Here is a 23,203-nt window from a genome sequence, read left to right on the forward strand (position 1 = left end):
AGTGGAAGAGAGTTGGGGGAATGAGGGCACGTGACCAAAGGACAACTTTTCGCTTTGTCTAAAGGGCCTTCTAACTAAATCCAGCAAAAGTAAATAGACTAATGAGGCAACATCGCCACCTGGTGGCCGATGAGGACATATGCTTTTAGAAAGGAACTGAAATGGGCTAATCCAGTGATCAGCTTCAGATGCAACACCCACGGCTTTCCCCCTTCCTTGTTGAGGCAGACCAGCCCCAGCAGGAAGCTGTACTGTCTGTGAACTCCAGACCAAGTGGGTACCCTTTGCTCAGCATTAGTTAACAGGGTCTAGAGGTTTGGGCTGAACAGCAACACACGAGCCATACCTGTTGATCCACATGGGGGTAGGTGGGGTCCTCCAGGCTACAGGACTTCACAGAACAGATGGCTTTTCAAAGCTCCGGTAGAGAAGCTTCAGAGCCAGCCCTGTTTATAGCCAGCAGTCACCTGCCACTCCAGGTATAGGGGTAGGACTCTTGTAGGCAGGGCCTCTCAGTTACTACTGCCTACATGACACTCCCTTCCCAAACTAACACAGTCACCTGCCTCGTAAGAGATTCTCAGTTAAAAAAAAAAAAAAAAAAAAAAAAGGGCAAGCCATGGTCTGCTGCTCAGAGGAGCCAGGTGAGTTAGGGAGGGTGTTTTAAAATATCGGGCTTAGTAATCATGGGGGCTGTTATCTTATTGATCAAGGTCCAGCCATTTGCCAAGGTATATACACATTTTATTTAAAAAAGTTTACAGTTTTCATTATACACAACTATTAAGAGGTTATAGTCAGAGGAGGCATTTGTCCTGTTGACAGAAGTGCCCACTAGATCATCACAATGCAAGGAAAAAGGTGGAAGGGAGGAGAGGGGGCAAGGAAAAAATAAGTGATAAAAAGCTTAGATTTCAATTAAGGGCTGGTAAGTCCCTTTTATCTCTTCAAGTATCACACAATATGTACCAAATACAATCAGTAAATAATGGCCATTTCTTCCCAAGCCCACGGCCAAGATGAATATTTGCTGAATTAAGAGTCCTGGCCCTTCCTCAGGCAAGTGGAGAAACTGCATACCTGAGGGTTTACTCTCCCTTCCCCACAAGGGGCCTCCACTCCATTCAGTCCCTAATGGAATCACCAAGGTGTTCAGTGGCCAGAGAAAATATGAACATGGATTCAGAAGTCCAAAGAAATGCAGGTCTTTGAGCCCAATCAGAAATGATTTGATTTCGGTCAACAAGGCTGTGAACCCAGTCAGGAAATTGGTGAGATGAATAAAACTAACTTTTGTTAATGGCTTTCACTTTTCTAATTGAGTCCCGAGAACACAGAAGGGTCACATGCCATTTAAAGTTCAAACACTAGTTCCCAGAAAGTTGGTATCTAACAACTTCACCATGGGGGCTAGCAGAGGATCTGTCATGATTCTCAGCCATCCCAATAGGAGGCCTAATAGAAAGCAAGCGTCAGGCCAAGGCCAACTAGGGCTTCAGGGAGCCTTGTGAGGGAAAAAATTCCTTCGAGGGGAGACACTCTTCTGGAGCTTAGATCAGCCAGTTGGCAATTAGAACAGCTTTTGGAGTGGAAGAAAAATGTTAGGGACTGGAGAGATATATGGCAACTTCTGATAATTATCTCACTAGTATAAAACGCTGGTTGAAACTGCACAGCAACCTCAAGGAGTGCGATGCGACTGAAGACAAAAGAGCAAACACGCCAGTGTCTAGGTTGGCTACCTTAAAACGCAACCCACGAGGCCCCGGTGCTGGGGCGGCTGGAGGGTAGCGGATTGCAGGCTGCTGTGGTGCAGCCATCTTGCTTGTTGGTGTTTGGCGAGAGCTGGAGCTCAGTCATCTGAACAGGAGCAAAGAATGGCTTGCGCTGGTAAGCCACAAGGCAGGGTTTCAAAAATGATGGGTACTAAAGAAGGGAAGGGAAGGGAAGGGAAACTGCCAGAAGCAGCTCTGACCTACCACCACCACCTTTAAAAGCAATAACGTGCAGCCTTTCTGAGGGGCTCTGAATGCTTCTCTGAGTGTTATGATGGGACAACGTGGAAAAGCTTTTGGTGTCATACCACCCCCTGCTCCAGACTCACTCTACCATCTATTACTGGGGGCCCAGAGTCCTCAGAATCACAGCCAGGCCCTCTTCCAGCTTCCTCTCCTATTCCTACCTCTCCCAGGCACAGGGAAGGGACAAAAAGTTAGTGTAAGAAGGGATTCTGTTCAACATATCAAAAGTCAATTTCCCAGTGGAGAGGAAAAGCTCCACACAGAGCCAAAAACATGCATGGGATCAAGGTTAGTGCCCCAAAAGGATAGACTTGCACGGAATGAGAGGGTACAGTGTGATCTGGGCAGCAATTTCCAGCAGCTTCCAGTGCTAGCAGAGAAGCCTAGTTACACCTTTATCACACAGACTTGGGTGGGCGCACACACACGTGCATACACACTGTAGCCATACTCAGATCTGCTTCTTAACCCCTGCAACCTCCAACAAATCTTCATTTGGAAATTCTGCACCACCAGATTCCTAGTGCTGGAGTTCTCGATCACAGGCAAGCTGATGTCTTTTTGTTAGAGAAACATGGATTCAGTCAGGGAGCGGAGCTGTGGCACTGCTCACACACCTTCCCTAAACTTGGTTCTACTAGTTTTCGGTTTTGTTTTTTGACAAGATTAAAAGCAATTATTATCTGGACATTATTTTTTTTGAAAGGTAATTAGAACACTATTGTTTATACAATATTGAAAAAATACAGTTTTTTATTGTTTGAACTCAAATCACCACCCAGCACTTTAAGCCTACCCTAAGTCGCACCTACAAATAACGGTTATAGCACAAGCAAACTGCTAATTCAGCAGGTAAGCAAGTTAGACAGTGCCAGCAGAGACCCTCCCTCCCCCAAAGTAATGAGAAGACAACGTGCTAGATAAGAGTTAAAGTACTCCATTACATGTTAAATAGTTAATACTACCCTTCCAACAAGCCACAAATGCTAGATAGATAACTCAGTACGGTTAACTAACCACAGCCCTACATAACTGCACTTTTAATTTTTTTTTTTAAAGAAAACCTTTTGCTTCATGCCCGTAATTAACATAAAATAAGTAAATTCTTTGTTTTTTATTTAGGAAAATAATCATGCTAAAAGCAAGTTGTACTTTATATAGATTTTCAAAGAAAAGATTGATTGTGCTTTTTGAATAAAAAAGATAGGGTATCTTCAATCTCATTGACTCAAATTTTGTGGAATATAGCACTTATAAACTAAAAACGCACTGAGAGAGGATTAAATTATCCCAGTAGGACATTCAAAAATCATCTCGAAAAGATTTCAGGATTGGCTAATTTTGCTATTGTCCTACTGGTTGTGTCAACCCCCCCCCCCCACCAGCTAATGTCTGAAGTTCTCCAAATTCAGCAGGCAACACTCAGATCTGAAAGAAACTCTGCCAGCAACCTGGACATATGGTTAGCTGAGTAAACATTTGATTAGCAGGCATTTAAACTGATTTCCTCTTAACATATACAGGAGAGAAAATTCTCTTCCTTCAAAGCCTGTTCTACATCCTATTTCTGAATCCTTTCCTCCTATTCAGTCTCACTCTGAAAAAAAAAAAAGCTGTTTGTTTTTCCCATGTAGCGTCACTTTGGGTACAAGAACCTTTATTTGTTCCAATTATTACTCATTTTAAATTTAGAATGTGAGTTGGGTCTAAAATACCTATTTCCCACTCCCACGAGCAGACGATGACCAGGCTGCTGCCAAGAGTGGCAGCAGAAGGGAAAACAAAATCAAAACCTGAATGAGAGTACCCAGGAGTCACAGCCACCAGAAGGGTCTTCTTCCCAAGTCTAATGGTCCACTGAGTGGCTGTCCAAGGAGGAGGCCATCTCTTGGTAGGTGAAGATTAAATTTGCAACCTAAGCACAATGCACACACACCAAAAAGAAAAAAAAAAAAAAACCCAAACCCCACAACCATCCTCAAATATAAAGCTCTGAGTCGAGGGTAGCGGTCTCACAGTGGCCAACAATAGGATGAGGATGTGACTCTGCACGTGTTGGATGAGAGGAAACGTCTTCCCAGTCACTTTTCTCCTCCTGTCCTGTCCTCTCAAAAAAAAGGTCTGGATTACAAAATTCTACCCCCAAGAAAAAGAATCAGATTCAGAAAACATTTCCAAAAGGTTCTCCAAAGCAAAACACTTGTGGCTGCAGGGCCTGGTAGCGAGAAGGGCAGGAATCTACATATAAAGATGTACTTAAAATCCAAGTCAAAAAAATTGTTTTAAGTTTCAATACTCCAATTAGCTCCCTGTTTTATACTGTTACTCCACAGAAATGGGGCCACCTAGGATGCACAGGAAGAAGCAGCTCTGATTCTGACATGGCTGGCTCTAAATGCTCCCAAGCAGGGCTTTTCCTCCCCAATTTTTTCCTTTCCAGTTTGAAAAAGCACTATTCTATCTTCACATCCAAGAGCTGATTGGTTTGGTTTGTTTCTTTGGAACCATCAATAAAAGAAGCAACTTTTTCCTGTTATTTTTACTCATGTCTATCTATCAGAGCGGCTGTTTCTTTTGACAGTTCAGTAGCACACAGGCTGACTTGGCTAAATGGACTTATGAATGCATGCATTCGGACCGCATATTGCTACCAAAATGGAATGTGGGAATATGCTATGCACCTCAGGTTGAGAAATGACCAAGAAATCAAGATCTAAAGGGTGATATATAATATATATATATCAATGCTATTATTCATAAAAACCTTGTTTAGTAATAAAAAAAATTGCTTTGTTTAAATATGAATATTATAGTCTGCTTCTCATGGTTAGGAAATAATAGTCTTTCTGAAAAGCAGGTGCTTTTTCTACTACAACTCCATATCCTGGGCCTCATCTTCCGAAAAGTCAGACATAGAACTCTCCGATGAGCTGTCTCCGGTGCCTTCTTCCTGCTCTTTCAATGCCTCCTCTGTTGCATATTTCTGGATGTACTCTGCACAGGGGGTTGGGATAAAGAAAACACAAGGAGAGTCAGCAGGCAGGCATGTGCTTCAGCGACCCCAAAGCTGGCAAGTCCCAGGGAGGTTCAAGCTTTCCCTATTCGGTATGGGCAGTAGGGAACAGACAATGACAAAGATGACAGTTATTATAGTCACTAAAGCTAAGGGGAAAATTGTACAGGGAGGTGTCTTTGCAGTTTATGCATTTCACCCCCTTAGTAAGAGAGGCAAATCTGAACACTTGATTTTCAGGGGAACAGATACACTGCACCGCCATGCTAGATCTTCTTTGGGCCATTACCTCCCACATGGATGTGTACAAGACAGCCGACCACCCTGGGCCTCGCCTGAAAGGCTCAGGAAGGTCGGCATACGTCCAGGACGGTGTCTGGGGTTAACCAGGCCCCAGTTTTCCAGCCAGGGCGCTCTCGCTCTCTCCTTGATGCCTACTGATATGGCTGCATTCCTCCAAACTTGATGGACTGGGGAAATGTAAACCTCACATTTTCTTTTACTTTCTATGTTATTAATAAAACTATTCACCCCCCCCCCAGGTAGAACAGGACTAGTTATGATTCCATAGAATTTATAAGGAAATCCCCCATCATTTTTAGATTTGCAGTTATATAATTACAGTCAGCCCAAATCTATTATTTTAGAAATAGATTTTGGTCTAAACAGATCCTGCCTATCAGGTTTTTGAAGCAGCTGGTGAAGACAGTCTCTCAGTCTGCTCAGGAATGAGCTGCTACCTGGGGACACAGCTGGCCTGAGTGACTTTACCACCTATTAATTTATTTACCTGAAGATTCATGATGCTATAGCCTAGGCTGTATCTGCTAGCTGAAAAAAATGTTAAGAACAGCTGAATACACAATTAAACGTTTTCCTAAAACTCTAGGTGCAGATGGTTTTTCCAGTAAGTAGCCTACACACAATATGAAAAGACAGGACAGAATCCTATCCAGAAAAACACATCCTCACGTCCGTATGCTTTGTTTTTCCTCCTACGGAGTTGCAGGGACTAGAAGAGAAGGTATATGGGCCAAGTCTGAATGATGAAGTGCAGGGCCAGCTAAGATTATTTTCTATATTTTCAAAGGGCTGTTAAAAAGGAAGAAAGAAAGAAAGAATGAGTATGTGACAGAGACCATGTGGCCAAATCTGGGCCTTTACAGAAAAAGTTTGCAGGCTTCTGACTTACACCCCTACAGATTCATTAGAGCAAAATTTTATGCTGAGATAATGAGATTTCAAAAGCCCCTGGCTAGGTAGGAACTTGCATTCATTTTTTTGAGAGTGAGAGAAATGTTTACTGAAGTCTTAGAAATTGTATTTTTATTCTCTATTGGGTTGGCTACTTTGTTTCTTCCTTTGTAGAAAGAAGTTGCTGCACTTTGGCACTGCTCTTGGACACTGTAAGTCGACACTATCAGCCTTCTTCAGTATATTCAAGGAGACCAATGTGTATTAAGTGCTTACTGGGACAAGGCCTTTCAGGAGATAGAAAAATGAAGAGCAAGGTCACTAATGAGCAGGAAACACAGACAAAGATAAAAGCAGTTAGGGGGTTAAGTGCCATCAATGGGAAGCAGGAAGAAGGGACTGTGGCCCCTGAGAGCCAGGAAGGCAGTATTTGCACTGGCCCTTGAAGCAGCTCTGGCAGCTGCAGCATAGGAGACGCCACTCCAGGGGAAAGGCATAGACAGCCTCGCCAAAGCACAGGGGAGAAGGAAGTGGCTGGGATATTAAAACACATTAAGAGAGAACTACATTTGTTTTCTTTCTTTTAAAAAACCTGAAGCAAGTAAGGCAAAATGTACAGGTTTTGCTATAGTTGAATAGTGGGTATGTAGTTAAGTCACTCTGTTTTTCTGTATGGTTGAAAACTCTCCCTGAAGAACTAAGGAAGCGGATACAGTTGGGTATCTGAAATTCATCCAATTTATGTGTTACATATTGATACATTTAGAGGAGTAAAGGCAAAGATGTAGATCACACACAGTAACAGAGAGCCGTGAATGGCAGGCTAAGATGCCACTCAGGGAAGGTTTTTGAGAAGTGACATATCTTTAGACATCTCCAACGGTGCTCCATCCTACAGATAGTCCAATATTTCTTTTCTTTTTTTTTTTTTTTTTTTTTTTTGCGGTACGCGGGCCTCTCACTGTTGTGGTCTCTCCCGTTGCGGAGCACAGGCTCCGGACGCGCAGGCTCAGCGGCCATGGCTCACAGGCCCAGCCGCTCCGCAGCATGTGGGATCTTCCCGGACCGGGGCACAAACCCGTGTCCCCTGCATTGGCAGGTGGACTCTCAACCACTGCGCCACCAGGGAAGCCCAGACAGTCCAACAGTTACAAGATAAAATAGCACCAACTAAATATGAATCATGTTCACGGTAAGAAAGGTTACATACACTGACCTCTGATGTCAGGCGTGGAAACTGTCTACCTGGAGGGGATTATCTAAAGCGGTAAGGGGTGAATTAGCTCCCTAATGGGTGGGGGAGGGAGAGAGGGGCCGAAGGACCCAAATCTTATGAGAATGATCACGTTTAGGAATGGAACGAGAAAAGTTTTCAAAAAGGTAAGGGGTAAAATACCAAAGCTGCAGAGAGGAAAGTGGATCATGAGAAAAATCCAAATGATTAAGAAGAGAGGAGGACTTCCCTGGTGGTGCAGTGGTTAAGAATCCTCCTGCCAATGCAGGGGACACGGGTTAGAGCCCTGGTCCGGGAAGATCCCACATGCTGCGGAGCAACTAAGCCCCTGTGCCACAACTACTGAGCCTGTGCTCTAGAGCCCGTGAGCCACAACTACTGAGCCCGCACGCCTTGAGTCCGTGCTCCGCAACAAGAGAAGCCCCTGCTCGCCGCAACTAGAGAAAGCCTGCATGCAGCAGTGAAGACCCAATGCAGCCACACACACAAAAAAGAGGAGCGAGGAGGGGAAACAAACAGCAGGACTCCTAAAGGAGTCCACAGAAACAGATAAAGGCTTCTGACGTGGGGATACCTTTGAGTATGGAGGTGGTGGGTAACCAGGAGGAGAAGTAAGACCAACAGTGCTAGGGGGAAGGGGATAAATGGAGAACAAGATCATGTTGGTGGGGGGACTGGGTCTGAGAAATAAGATCCCTTATTTCCTGTAGGAAGAAACAAAGAAAAGATTGGCGGGGGGGGGGGGCGGATATATATAAAGGTAGGAAGCTGGGGTGAGCTCAGGTCTGATAGTCATGATCTTCTCAGATTACTAAGGAAGTGATAGGCAACACTAATGTTTCAGAAATCTAGAGCCCCCTAAGCTAGAGCTTGTTGTTCAAAGATAAAAACGTAGGTTAGGTTCCTTTTGTAACTGGGACTATAACAGATATGTACTAAAACAGGAATAGTGTTAAATAGAGGCATAATGAATACAAGAACTATAGAAATATGCTCTGCACAGAGATATCTGTGGGTTGCAGACACTGTTGAGTGATTCTTATGTCAAAGTAAGACAGTCTCATAACAGAATTGTATCTGGTTAAAAATGAAATACATGTTTTCTTGAATTATGTTTCTTTGGCTATGTCAGTATTCTGGTTACATAAATTAGATATTAATTTGCAAAGCACCTGAGACCTAAGTAAGTTAATTAGAGTAGATTTATTTTTACTTTATCTCAACAAAAAGTACCAAACAATATCCTAAGAGACCAGGGAAGAATGAGAAGACGAAGAAAAGGAAAAACTACTGTTCAACAAATAGGCCCAGATGCTCCCATCCTGTCTCATACTTTCATATTTAAGAGTGAAGACCTATGAATTCTGGGCTCTCATAAATTATTTCTACTGCCATCTCCTGCAAATGTACTCAGAGGGGCTATACACTTTGCAGAAGCTCATGTTCTGAGCTGCTATGCAGATGAACGAGTCAAGCTAAAAATTGGGTAAATACCAATGCCTGCCATTTGTTAAGAAGAGTAGGCCTATTTTCATGGACTTTGAATTCCTCTCCTTTCTGGTGGAACTTTATGTATCTAGACTTTTCACTATGAAAGTTCTCAAACATACACAGAGGTAAAAGGACAACGTGGTGAATGCTGGTAATCCTGTGTGTAGCTTTAGCTGTTCTTTCACAACCACATTTTCATTTTAATGAAATTCGTGTCCCATTAGCCTGTAAACTGAGAATGGGAAAACAGGATCCTAAATCTTAAAGGATGAGCTAACTAGTGCTACTACCATTTGCACATTTCTAAACTTTTTTTTTTTTTTGCGGTACGCGGGCCTCTCACTGTTGTGGCCTCTCCCGTTGCGGAGCACAGGCTCCAGATGCGCAGGCTCAGTGGCCATGGCTCACGGGCGCAGCCGCTCCGCGGCATGTGGGATCTTCCTGGACCAGGGCACGAACCTGTGTCCCCTGCATTGGCAGGCGGACTCTCAACCACTGCGCCACCATGGAAGCCCTGCACATTTCTAAACTTTAATAGCACATTTTAAGTTTTAATAGAAAAATCCATAGCACCAGGGCACTGGGGCCAGGTATCTGCAGTAGAAATGTGCCTTAGATGTAAACTTCCCAAAATGTAAGCAAATCAGTACGGGACCAAGAAAAGAAGCCAGTTGGGTCATTTTTATCCAACAAGTAAAATGATATAATAAAACAAAATCTAAAGATGAATTTGGTAATTATTTCCCAACTCCCAAAGTTAATTGCTGTCCTGAAGGGCCAGGATGATTCCATTTATAAAACAATGTGAGACTATGCCTTTCAATTAATACTTTACTCTCCAGTCCAATTTTCTAATTTTCTAAGACAAGAGGAAGCAAATGAAAGCAAAAGTTCTTTCATATAGGGGGTCACAGGGATTTCTGGCAGGGTTATGTCTACTTACCACCCAACTAATAAGTCACCCACTTCCTCATTTTTCCTTTTTTGCTCTCTCTTCTTGCTGAAACCTCCAGCTTTCTAAAGGTGTCTCTGACCCTTGAACCTACAGAGGCTAGTGAGCTCCGCTCCGGCCCGCAGCTGTCTCTTTTTAGGCCTGAGAAAAATTACGAGTAACTAAGAAGGGCTTTTATTGATCAAAACCTAACAGACTTAAGTCCTTCTGTCTCCAGGCTAAGCTATTTGCCTTACCTTTAATTTTCTGCTTGTATTCTTCTGGTCGATGGAGGTACATAGCTGCAGCGTCACCATTGAGAGGATCTATGGGGTTGGGATAGGCCAACAACTGGGGCAGGAAGGACTCAAATATATTGGTAAGATCTGAAAAACAAGCAAGAAATACATCACGCACGGAACAAGCTAGTTCACCTAAAATTCACTTGAATTCAGTAGTCAACATATTTAACTACACTGATATTTTTTCATAAAACAGTGGTCCATTACATGTGACTTATATTATATATTCCTTTCAATACCAATTTTTAAATTTAACTTTAATTTGAAGAACCAGGTAAAGGTACACTTGGTATTCTCTTTGAAAGGCAACTGTTCCAATTCGAATTCACTCCACTCTGTAAACTGAGATTTTAGAAATACTACATGGTTTATTAAAACTTGTACCCCAATACTGTACAGCACTCTACATTCTTACAAAGCGAGCAGTTAATTTCTTAACATCGCCATTTTCTACAGCTTTGAAAATCCCCACTCTGAAAGTATTCAAGCACCAGATCTTAAAAGAACTGAATACAATTATATAGGCCTTGACATTTAATTCAATTCTCCTAACTTCTAATGGAGGTAAATATAACCAGTTTTTCAATTATTCTAGGTAATGAGGGTAGGAACCTGTAGGAACCACTTAAAACCATAAACAATCATAAGACAGATAAGTACTAATTTACTGCTTTTATTAATAATCATTTTAATAAACATTAACAACTCCCTTACTAGATTCAGCACAAGGTGCTGGGTGTACATCTACATACACAGCAAAAACAACAAAAACCCTGCAGTTACCTAGTGTTTTATAAAGGAAGTAGGGCTTGAAAACCTGTAAAATAAACCACACATCCACATAACTTCGGAGATGCTCTAACTTCCATTCTATTTGCTGCTCAGTTAGCAGACAGTGAACTGTGGAACCTTAGTGCTTCCGTCTCTCTGCCCACTCTAGTTACTCATCATGTTTTATAAAAAACATTTGTGTTTCAAGAGGGAATGCTAAAGTATAGTAGCATAGAAACTACTCTTCAATTTATTCTGCTTTTTTAATGGATTTTGTTTTAGAGTGAGCACTCTCATGCAGTATTGTAAGTGAATGTTTTGTCAAGCCATGTCACTTTAGATGAATGATTCTCAGCCAGGGGTGATGTTGCTCCCCAGCGGCCACTTGGCAATGTGTAGAGAAATTTTTAGTTGTCACAACCGGATGGGGGAAGGTGTAGGGGTGGCACTAGCATCTAGTGGACAGAGGCCAGGGATGCTGCTAAACATCCTACAATACAATGCACAGGATAGCCCTTCACAACAAATAATTATCTGGGACCAAAACGTCAATAGTGCTGAGGTTGAGAAACCCTGGTCTCGATAAAAGGGGTCAGCAAACTTTTTTGTGAAGGGCCAGAGTAAATACTAATTTAGGCTTGGTGGGCCACATTTGGTCTGTGACAGCTACTCAACACTCAGCCCTGCCACTAGCACAAAAGCAGCCATAAATAATAGATAAACAAATGGGTGTGGCTGTGTTCCAATAAAACAAAATCAGGCAGCCAACGTTTGCTGACCTCTGCTCTAGAAAATCCTACGAGAAGCAGATCATCATTGTCACTATAAGGTTAAAAAACTGAGCAGTCAAAAAAAACCTAGAGCTGCACTATTCAATAGAACTTTCTGCAATGATGATAATGATCTGTATCTGCTACCAATATGGTAGCCATGTGGCTACATGTGGCTACTGAACACGTGAAATATAGCTGGTTTGACTGTGAGGACTGAATCTTTCATTTTTAATTCTAATTAATTTAAATTTAAATAACTACATGTGGCTAGTAGATCCCATATTGGACCACTCAGGTCTACAGAGTGATATATGGACTGTGCTGGCTGTACTTCATGACAGCCAGCACAGTCCTATTCTCATGCACCAGATACTGACACAGAGCAGGTTTACCTTCAACCCCAAGTTAGGGACTTGGTATTACTGACAAGGCTAACTTTCCAAAGAACCACATTAAAGTAAAATTCCCATGTACCAGGAAACAAATGCAGAGATCCTTAATCAAAAAAGCAAAAAAAAAAAATGATCTTCCAACATAACCCCAACCATCTGTGGCAGGATTTTCACTGCTGTTTTACATATATATATTTTAAAGTAAGCAACATATTTAACAAACCAATAACTATTCATGGTACAAAATCATTGAAACTATTTGTAAAGGCTAAGGGACAGAGAAAAATGCTTATGTTCTAATGCTGAATACAGAAAGTCTGTAAAATATTATGCTCTCTAGAATTACAATGATGTACATAGTATGATGCATAAAAATATTTTTAAAGTTATGCATAAGAATATTTTAAAAGTTATGTTGGACTTCCCTGGTGGTCCAGTGGTAAAGAATCTGCCTTCCAATGCAGGGGACACAGGTTCAATCCCTGGTCAGGGAACTAAGATCCCACATGCCATGGGGCAACTAAGCCTGTGCACTGCAACTATCGAGCTTGCATGCCTCAACGAGAGAGCCCGTGTGCTGCAAACTACAGAGTCCATGAGCTCTGGAGCCCACACGCCACAACTAGAGAGAGAAAACCCGCAGGCCACAACTAGAGAGAAGCTCGAGTGCCACAACGAAGAGACCATGCACTATAACGAAGGATCTCACAGGCCTCAACGAAGATCCTGTGTGCCCCGGCTAAGACCTGACATAGCCAAAAAAAAAATAATAATAATAATAATAATAATAATAATAAATTAAAAGTAAATAAAAATTTTTAAAAAGTTATGTCAAAGCAAAAGGCTTGTAATTTCTACTTTTCACAATTCAAATGACACTTTACTTTTTTTCTTTTTTTGCGGTACGCGGGCCTCTCACTGTTGTGGCCTCTCCCGTTGCAGAGCACAGGCTCCGGACGCGCAGGCTCAGCGGCCATGGCTCACGGGCCCAGCCGCTCTGCGGCATGTGGGATCTTCCCAGACCAGGGCACGAACCCGTGTCCCCTGCATCGGCAGGCGGACTTTCAACCACTGCGCCACCAGGGAAGCCCGACACTTTACTTTTTTTACCTTTAAAAATAGCATTTGCATATAAATGTGTTCTTTCTACTTTTGCATATGTTTGAAACATTTAATAAAACATGGAAAGTCTGAAAAAAAATTTTCCTCTCTTTATCCTCAAGTGGGTGGTTTATCAAAGCAATGGTAGAAAATGCTAAAAGGTAAGCAAATTAAGAAGAAAAGACAAGGGGTGTGAACCTCAAGTTTTACAAATTGAACATGATCCCAAAGCAGAGTTACAGTAACACTAATAATAGTAACAGTAATAGTAATGGCAGCAAGAGTTTACACTTACACAGCCCTTACTACAAGCCAGGCCCTGTAAACACTTTACATATACACTCTTATTAATTTCACTACAGCCAATGGGGTAGGTACCACATTACTATCTCCATTTTGCATATGGGGAAAATGAGGCACAGAGAGGTTACGTAACTTGTCCAAGGGGCTGGGTTTCAAACCTGGGCTTATGCACTACGCTGCTTCTGTTAGTGGATAAAAGGAACACTGTCTCAACCATGATGGCAAAAGCTCCCCACATCTCTGCATCAAAACTGTACACCCTGGGCTTCCCTGGTGGCGCAGTGGTTGAAAGTCCGCCTGCCGATGCAGGGGATGTGGGTTTGTGCCCCGGGCCGGGAAGATCCCACATGCCGCAGAGCGGCTGGGCCCGTGAGCCATGGCCGCTGAGCCTGCGCGTCCGGAGCCTGTGCTCCACAACGGGAGAGGCCACAATAGTGAGAGGCCCGCGTACCGCAAAAAAACCCCCAAAAAAACCAAAAAAAAAACTGTACACCCTCAGAGATGGCCACCCTCCTCCCCAAAAGTTTTCTTTCTCACATGTTCAAGGCCAACAGGATGGTCTCTAAGCACAGAATGTTCAGGAGTTTCTTGGATGAACTGTCGGGTATTTCAGAGGCAGTGTGCTTCAAGTAGCTCAACCACAGGAAGTAGCCCACGGCCATGCACAGATATGCACACATAGCAAACTGGGGGCCTCTCCTGCCACATCAGCATTATTGGTGCTACCCCCAAAAGATTAACAGTTGAATGTTCCTATCAAACAACAAAAAACTTGAAAAAAAAATAAAGTGCAGGTTTTACTTTAAGTTCAGAAGCACTTCAGGACTTGAGAAATATTGCAGACAACATGTCTCATAACTAGGTGTTTCATGTGTTCCAGGAAAAGATTTTATACCCCTCACCACTACTTTTAAGTTTTTCAAGCTACCAATAAGTGGCTTTGCCTATGTATTTGTTCCAAACAAATAAAAGAACCCTCAATTAAAAAAAAAAGAACCCTCAATTATTGGTTTTTCCTTCCTGTGTCTACTGTCTTCCTACATCAACATACTTTTGATCCATTTTACAGATGTGCTGAGTCACACCTCTAAAACAGAAGAGCAGGAAAGGAGAAGTATGCAGCCCAGTTTTGGGTAAAGATGACAGCTTTTGAAGGCCAGGATGTTGTTGCCATGGCCATTTTAAAGCAGTAAAGTATTCCTGAAAGTGGCTAACAGAATGACTACCATTGAGAAGTTCTTCCCCAAAGAAATATCTCTCAAACATGCAGATGTGCGCAAAATCTTCTTTCAAGATAAATATTCTAGCAGAAGAGACATAAACCATAAACCAAGAATGAAATAAAGATACTCATCTTTGGGAAAATCCATCATAATAAAATTTTTCCCCCTAGAATTGTTAATAATATAAAACATCTATCAGTTCCAAAGTCTTTTAAAAAACACTGACCTTCCACTTTTTGGAAGGGAGAGAACCAGACATGGATCACACAATCTAGAGATTACAGTCAGGTGCCCCCATTACTGGATGCCTTAATTTTTAAAGAAAGTCCCAAGAACCCTGAGAAGTATGGTTTACCATGAGCAAACAGCTCTTACTTTTGCCTTGGACTAAATCAGCACTTACCAAAATGCAGTCCATTAGGACTGATTCTTCAACCTGATCTTACAGTGTTAATGTTAACAATATTACAACACTCATAGTTCAGCTCAGGCACATAAACTAATGATTTATATCCATATTTAATTTTTAAAAACACTCAAATTATACTTATCTCTCATCAAAAGCAGCATTTACCCCACTCAGTCTAGAGCAATGGTTCTTGGGCAAGTCTAGGTCCTGGTTGTTCGTCCATTAAAATTACCCACAGGGTTTTTTCAAAATATGCATGCTGAGGACTCATACCTACCCCAGGGGTTCTGATTTAGGATTGGTTAGCATCTGCATGTGTGTGATACGTGTGCAGAAATGCACTACCTACTCTACACACTCCTATCCCCAGAGACCAAACGGGAAGAGCTATGTGCTTGTGGGTTCTCTAGCTCAAGAAAATGTTTAGGTCTTGGCAGCTAGCTGCTGAAGAGGCTCTAATTCAGTAGCCCTCCCTGACCCTTTCATTGTCCTTTATCTGCTGTCACCATCACTCCCTCCAGGTGGAGGTACTCCAAACTATAGGTGGGAAAGCAGGTCTCTTCCTCTCTACATCTCAATTTCTTCATCTGCAAAAAGAGAATACTGTAGTTCCTTACAAGAAGAAATACACATTTCTAAAAATGACTATAAAATAGGCTTCAAACTACATCAAAGGACTAGACTAAAATATTAATACAAATATGCCATCTTCTCAGAAGACATTTCAGCTACCTGTATCCCTCAAGGAATACATATTAATAATTAAAATGAGTCACCCACACAAAAATGCACCAATTCTTTTTTGTTTTTTTTGTCTGTGTTGGGTCTTCATTGCTGTGCACGGGCTTTCTCTAGTTGTGGCGAGCAGGAGCTACTCTTCATTGCAGCACGTGGGCTTCTCATTGCGGTGGCTTCTCTCATGGTGGTGGCTTCTCTCATTGTGGAGCATGGGCTCTAGGCACGTGGGCTTCAGTAGCTGTGGCACTCGGGCTCAGTAGTTGTGGCTCGCGGGCTCCAGAACGCAGGCTCAGTAGTTGTGGCACACGGGCTTAGTTGCTCCGCAGCATGTGGGATCTTCCCAGACCAGGGATCGAACCCGTGTCCCCTGCATTGGCAGGCGGATTCTCAACCACTGTGCCATCAGGGACACCCCACACCAATTCTTAAAGTAAAGCCACCCTACTCCAGGTGACTCACAAAAAGATGGGTACATGGCTTAAAAGAGAAGACACTCAGGAGGGGATGAATCACATATCTCATGTTTTATTCTTGGCTGTTTGTGAACCAGTGACCGTAAGTTATTTCTTCTTCCTCTATTTCCTTTGAACATTAAAATGGAAACCTCTGTAAAGCATACTGCTATCTTCAGGTTAAAACCCTGTGGATGCCAAAACTTGACTTGGTCAGCCCTAACAGGAACCACAATTACCAAGCAGGCAGTCCTCTCAGAGACTTGAACTTGCATAATCTTTGTTTGTTTTTCAGATTTAACACCCCAAGTGCTGTGACTCGGAAAACACCACCATGGTACAGCACAGTCATGGCCAGGTACCACCAGCCATCATAGCCCTCCTCCCTTCTCCAATGCCACCTATCCTTCCCCCTTTTCTCACCCTACTCCTTGTTCCCCAGATGTCCAAGGCCCTGGGTTCCTTCTTTTTAAAGCCAAACAAATAAAAAACATACAGAAAAACTTGTTTGGCAAGACATCAGCCACTTGCTCAGCAATGTGAATTCTGTGGTCTTTGTATTAATACAAAGAGTGTATTTTATACTCTTACTCCAGGAAGCTCATCATCTCACAATTTTAAAGAAATAAGTCTATGCTGATAACTAGCAAATCCTTCTAACTGGTCCTTTACATTTCTGGTCTTAAAATTATTTCCCTGAAAACCTATTCCTTTCTCCTAAAACCTAGATCGATGGCTCCAAACCTCCGGAAGGACCTTGGTTAGGCCTTCCTCCTTTATTCCATGTACTCAGTCAATTTCCCAGACTCACTACTAATCCTAGTGAAATGCCTCTAGTTCCTCTTCTGTTTCCGCTGGCATGTAACTACATCAAGCCCAATGTATCTTTCTAGACCTGGATTAGGACAACCATCTCTGGATGGCCTTCCAGCCTCCAAATTCTTACCTTTGGAATCAGAGAACACTTCCTTAAAACACTCAGGTCATTTCCCATCAAGAGCAAGTTCCTTTTCTTTCCCTACAAAACTTCGTACTCCAGAAGCATGCTATCCAAACAAACTTACATTTTACTGACCTTCTCCCTCCTGGAGGACTCCTGGCTTCCAAAGCTCAGAATCACTAAGTTAGCCATGACTCCTTAAGGTATTTAACTGTTTTGTAATTCAATAGGGAGCAGGGCTAAAAGGAGAGGAAGAAAGGAAAAGTCCTGCTCACAATTAGAGAGGTAAAAAGATAAGTAAAAACCCACGAGAAGTAGATTCTAGTGAACCAGAACCAATGACTCTGCGACCTTCTCTTTCCATGGCTTTCGGCTATTACAGTTGAAGCTGATGGCTAAATAAGTTGAGATCACCTGGGAATTAAAACCATGTTATCCGGGGCTTCCCTGGTGGCACAGGGGTTGAGAATCTGCCTGCTAATGCAGGGGACACAGGTCCGATCCCTGGACCAGAAAGATCCCACATGCCGCGGAGCAACTAAGCTTGTGCGCTACAACTATTGAGCCCGTGCTCTAGAGCCCGTGAGCCACAACTACTGAGCCCATGTGCCGCAACTACTGAAGCCTGCGCACCTAGAGCCCGTGCTCCACAAGAGAAGCCTCTGCAATGAGAAGCCCGCACACCGCAACAAAGAGTAGCCCCTGCTCACCGCAACTAGAGAAGGCCCGCGTGCAGCAACCAAGACCCAACTCAGCCAAAAATAAATAAATACAATAATTAAAAAAAACCAAACCAACCCATGTTATCCTTGATTGGCTAGAGAAAATCATCAGCTGACCTTTCAAAATCCCATTGATTGACTTTGCTCATCTTATAAGGAACTGTAATTCATCATATTACTAAGCAAGCCATGAATTTATAGTTACATGTTCAAAATAAAAACAATCATAGGGGCTTCCCTGGTGGCACAGTGGTTGAGAGTCCGCCTGCCAATGCAGAGGACACGGGTTCGTGCCCCGGTCCGGGAAGATCCCACATGCCGCAGAGCGGCTGGGTCCGTGAGCCATGGCCGCTGAGCCTGCGCTCCGCAACGGGAGAGGCCACAACAGTGAGAGGCCCGCGTACCGAAAAAAAAAAAAAAATCATAAAATTCCATTTCATTTGCTCAAGGTTTTTTCTTTTGTTCTTTTTTGGGGGTTGGTGGTATCTAACTATATGTATAAAAACACACTGACATATATGTGGTCAAAGTTTATAAGACTGAAACAGGACAAATAAAATTTCCAGATTTCTTCAGGTTATCTAAGAATTCTGGGTTAATTAATAGATCTTTACTTTTCTACTCTTGTCAGCTCTTAAGAAGATGCACTATTAATGATGAATTTGAGTCTTTTACTTTAATTTTCTTCTGCTTGTAGTCCGTGAATACTAAAAACAGTGAAATTCTACCCCCTAAAAGGAGGAGGAGCCAGAAACCTATACCTCTCTTCAGCTTGGAGGATCAGCATTGCATATAATCAAGCAGTTGTTATGTATGAAAGACTGGGTAAGCAGTGGGCCCTAAAAGGTGACAGACATCCCCTAGAGGAAAACCTCAATAAAGCCAATTAGGAGGAATGCCTTCAGATAGGCAGGTAGATTTGAAAAAATAAATGGCCTTGAGATTAAATATTCTCTTACTAGCTGTTTGAGGGCACACATGTGGCAAGCTGAAGCAGACCACCACAAAGACTTGTGTGGTGCTGTGACACAGAACCAGCTGGCCACTGAATGCTAACATGCTTTAATGGAATAATACATACAGCAAACCAGTATCCCAGATGATATATTCAAGAATGTATCCAATCACTTAACTGAGAGGGTCTTCTGTGTGGATAAAATATACAAAGGGTGTGAAACTCATTAGATGTACACGTGATCTCGTGTTAGTCCATGCGGATCTTTTAAAGATAGAATAAAGTCTCATGAAGAGGGTCATGAATGCAAAAAACAAAACTCTTCTCTCCTCACACCTCTTAAAAAAGAGAGAGAGCAATCAGCAGGAATTAATAAGAATCAGCAAACACTTGAAGAATTTTTGCAATATTCCTGAGAGATATACTTAATCTCACTACACTACCATTACACTTTTTTAAGTATTCCAAGCTAAAAACAGGTATTCCTGTTATATGTGGGAAAGAGCAATGTCAAAGACATAGGGTACTAATTAAAACTTGGTGGAATACCAGATATAACCTGCTAAGTGCCAGATCACCAGGTCACCAACCAGAGGTGTGTAGTTTTATAACATGGAACGTTTTAAAGCACTCCACTGTCTTAGAAAATCATCTTCCATCCATTTGCCTAATTGCAACTCCCTCTCCACAATGTATTTAAACCGTAGAGATCTGCAGAAGGAAATGAATGTTACTACATAGATCAGAATGAAGAAAACAGACTTTTGTTCACCAAAAAACATTCCCCTTGTTACCATGTCAATCTCAAAACACTTCCCACCTTACTTAGGTGTTCTTTAGAGGTCAATTCATCCTGGTTTAAAACTGGTATGACCCTGCTTACCTTAAAAGATTGCAAGCTAAAACACGGTAGTAGGATTTGTTATTACCCTTCTAGAAATGAGGGCAGTTAATGTATAATTAGCTAGTTGGGTATTCTTACAGTCATACTAAAACTCATTATTAAAGTTTTAAATTACTAGGCAATAATTTAGTTTGTCTTTAATGTCAGAAAAGAACAAGATAACTTCATGCAATTATAAGATAAGTGACCATGGATGGGGAAAGACTTTACCTAGACACAGTGATCACAAGCAAATGAAGAGAAAACAAATCCATAAAATCACAATGGAGCCCTGAGGCTACAGCCCCAAAGAAAGAAAAACATGGCTGTGGCTGTCTTTCAGGACCATAGCCTGGCTCATATCCCACGATCCACAAAGCCTGGACCACTCCATGGTTCTAATGCTGACTGTCAGTGAATGTGAACGTGGTGTTTTTAATGAATTTCTGCTAAGTTGTTCAACCCAAGAAAGCCCCATTTTTCTATGTATAGCTAATTAAACTCTTGGGGCACATGCCAACACCAAATCTAAATATCTACAAGCAGACAAAGGAGGTGGATCATGGAGCTAGCATTGTGGAAACCATCAAATCCAAAACTCAGCATATTTCTTCTTTATCTACTACAGCTGACCTTTCTCCATAGTACTAGAAAGAAACTGCTCTACCTGGGTCTGTCTAGGAGACTCATAATGACACCCAGCTGTTCCAAAAGCAGGATGATGTTTGTGATTCCAACATGGATGGATCAATACTGAGTTCTCAAGCCTGTTCAAACAGTGGCTGCTGGCCACTCAATCATCCATGCAGATAGATAAATGTATCTCTTATCTCTGCAACTATACTAAAATGTCTAGAAACATAGCTAGCAAACACTCATGCAGCATAAAGCATTATTTTAAGATAAAGTTACCCTCAGCCAAAATTTGAATTGTTTGGAAAGATTCACAGGCTACCTGGCTGAAAAGAGGTATGTAATAACAATGCATTTCCAACATGAAAAGGCCTAAATTCATTTAGCAGCTTAAAATCATCAGGTTACAGCATAGTACTATTAAGTAAATTTATGATTTAAAATTTTTTTAAATGCCTAGTAAAAGAAGCACTGTTTCTCCTAATTCTAATCCCAAAGTTCCTGAAGCATTCCATTTGTTGTAGTCAAACTCATTTGTCTGTTATTGACTGCCCCCCCGCCAAACGACTCTAGGGGAAATAATTTCCCAAATGTTGATTTTTCTCACCAGTAAAATAAGAGGACTATCCAGTCCATTGGCTAGCAACCTTAAAGGTGAGAATAAAATTATAAACTGCCCAATTTTATATGAAAATTGACTTCTACATTACTTGTCCACAACTTAATCCACAAATAAGTAATTTACCAAGTCAGTCAAGAAATGAGTAAAACGAAAGTCAGAGAGAGAAACACAATTTGCGAGGGTCAAGTATGCATGGCCCAGAACGGTGGGAGGGAAACTGAAGCTGTACTGCAGTGAAGGTACCGGAGCTTCCAGAAGTGTGGGGTGAAAACACAACTATGGATAAAATATATTTGAGTAAAAAGGAAAAAAGAAAACAAGCTACCTATGGCTTAATGAACTTTCCTTTCATCAGTCTTTAAAATGACAGTTGTTTTTGAAATTGAAATCCAGATCCCCTTGGCTGAATTTTAAGTTTTCCAGAGCTTTTATCATTCCTGTCTGGAAGAGCACGAAGGGATGTAAAAAAAAAAAAAGATGCCATCATACAGAAAGCCAAAATGAATCAATTTTGTGATGGCATCTGCTACTTTCCTTTTAATGTCACAAAGAGTAACAATAGTAACTTCAAACTCAATAGATAGCTTCATATTGATGACAAGCTTCTTTACAAAATTAAGCACTATAATATGCTCTCTTTCAAGGTTAAGTATAAAATTTAAAATTCCTGGGTGATTAAACTACAGTTATACCAATTTTGAGCTTCTGAATGAACAAACTGCATGTACACTTGGCAAAGGAAAACAGGAGGAGAACAGAGGCAAGGAGTCAAATGGGCTGCCAGAAATCAATTTTCTTTTGTGGAGTTGGTGAGGGGTGGTGGAGGAATAAACATAAACATTGTTTATTATCAGGTTATGATGAGTATAAATCTGAATTTCATCTGGGAATTGCTGTTATAATAAAAATATGTGTATCTATTGCACAGTACATGCCCTGGGGCAAAGTTAATTGTAGGAAATTTCACAAGTAACTCCCTGTTCCTTACCATATTATATAGTAGAGTTGAAACAAGTTTTGGTTACCAAGCTAAGCCTTTTGCTTTTCAGTTGAATATCTGTGTTAACTTGCCAACTTTCTCCTATTAGTTGTTTCATATTAAGTTAGATTTGTTTTTGTCCTTTGAACTAAAATTCAAGAATCACAGCAGGAAATTGAGTGATTCAAAATTCACCAATGATGAAACTAACCTTCAATGTCGGAGGGCTTAGCAGCTTGTAATAAAAATTCAGTTTAGATCTCAAGATCAGATAAGTCTAAAAGAAACGTCAAGGTCATCTAAACCAACTACCAGTACTTTCACATAAACTGTATTTACCTGCTCCTAAATCTTTCCATGAAAGAAATGTTGAATTTTCTTGAGGAATAGTTTGGACTTGAGAAAAATGTCAAAATGGTTTTCCCATGCTGAATATAATTTTGAATATACTATAAAAATATTTTCTTCCTGCTTTCCTACACTTACCTGTTAGTGTGTTCATGTTCTTGTATTATGGAACACTTAATGGTAACTTGTACACATGTAATACAGAAATCAAAATTCACTTTGATCAATGTGGTTTAATTCTTGTTACTTACTAAATGCTTTGCAAGGTAATACAAGAACATATTCTAACATTTTATAGATGTGATGAAACCTTAGTCACGTTGGCCTGTTGCTTGAAAGTCTATTCTAAACCTCATACACCTGCTGGCAGGAATGTTAACATGGTACCACCTGGGAAAATAGTTCCTCAAATGGTTAAACAAAGTCACTGTATCTCCGAGCAATTCTACCCCTAGGTACATACCGAAGAGAAATGAAAACATATGTCCACAGAGAAATTTGTGCACAAATGTTTATAGAGGCATTATTCATAATAGCTAAAAGGTGTAAACAACCCAAATGTCTATCATCTGACAAATAAAAATGATATCTGTACAGTAGAGTATTATTTGGCCATAAAAAGGAATGAAGTACTGATACATGCTACAACATAGATGAATCTTGAAAACATTATATGAAGTAAAAAAGTTAGTTACAAAACACCACATATTGTATAATTCCATTTACAAGAAATGTCCAAAATAGGCAAATCTATACAAACAACAAGAAGGTTA

General features: G+C 41.4%; 1 protein-coding gene across 1 annotated transcript in view; it reads right to left on the minus strand.

The window, feature by feature from the left end:
- Positions 1 to 722: 722 nt before the first annotated feature.
- The window catches only part of UBE2H (ubiquitin conjugating enzyme E2 H), a 107,010-nt gene continuing 84,529 nt past the window's right edge, over positions 723 to 23,203 (minus strand). The window contains exons 6-7 of the mRNA XM_081243795.1: positions 10,142 to 10,270; positions 723 to 5,015 (exon numbers count right to left, since the gene is read on the minus strand). Coding sequence (XP_081099921.1) covers positions 4,891 to 5,015; positions 10,142 to 10,270 — 254 coding nt within the window. The 3' untranslated portion in view covers positions 723 to 4,890. The remainder of the gene's footprint in view (positions 5,016 to 10,141; positions 10,271 to 23,203) is intronic.

This window comes from Mesoplodon bidens (genome assembly GCF_964165515.1).
Source record: "Mesoplodon bidens genome assembly, chromosome: 9".
Classification (NCBI taxonomy): domain Eukaryota; kingdom Metazoa; phylum Chordata; class Mammalia; order Artiodactyla; family Ziphiidae; genus Mesoplodon; species Mesoplodon bidens.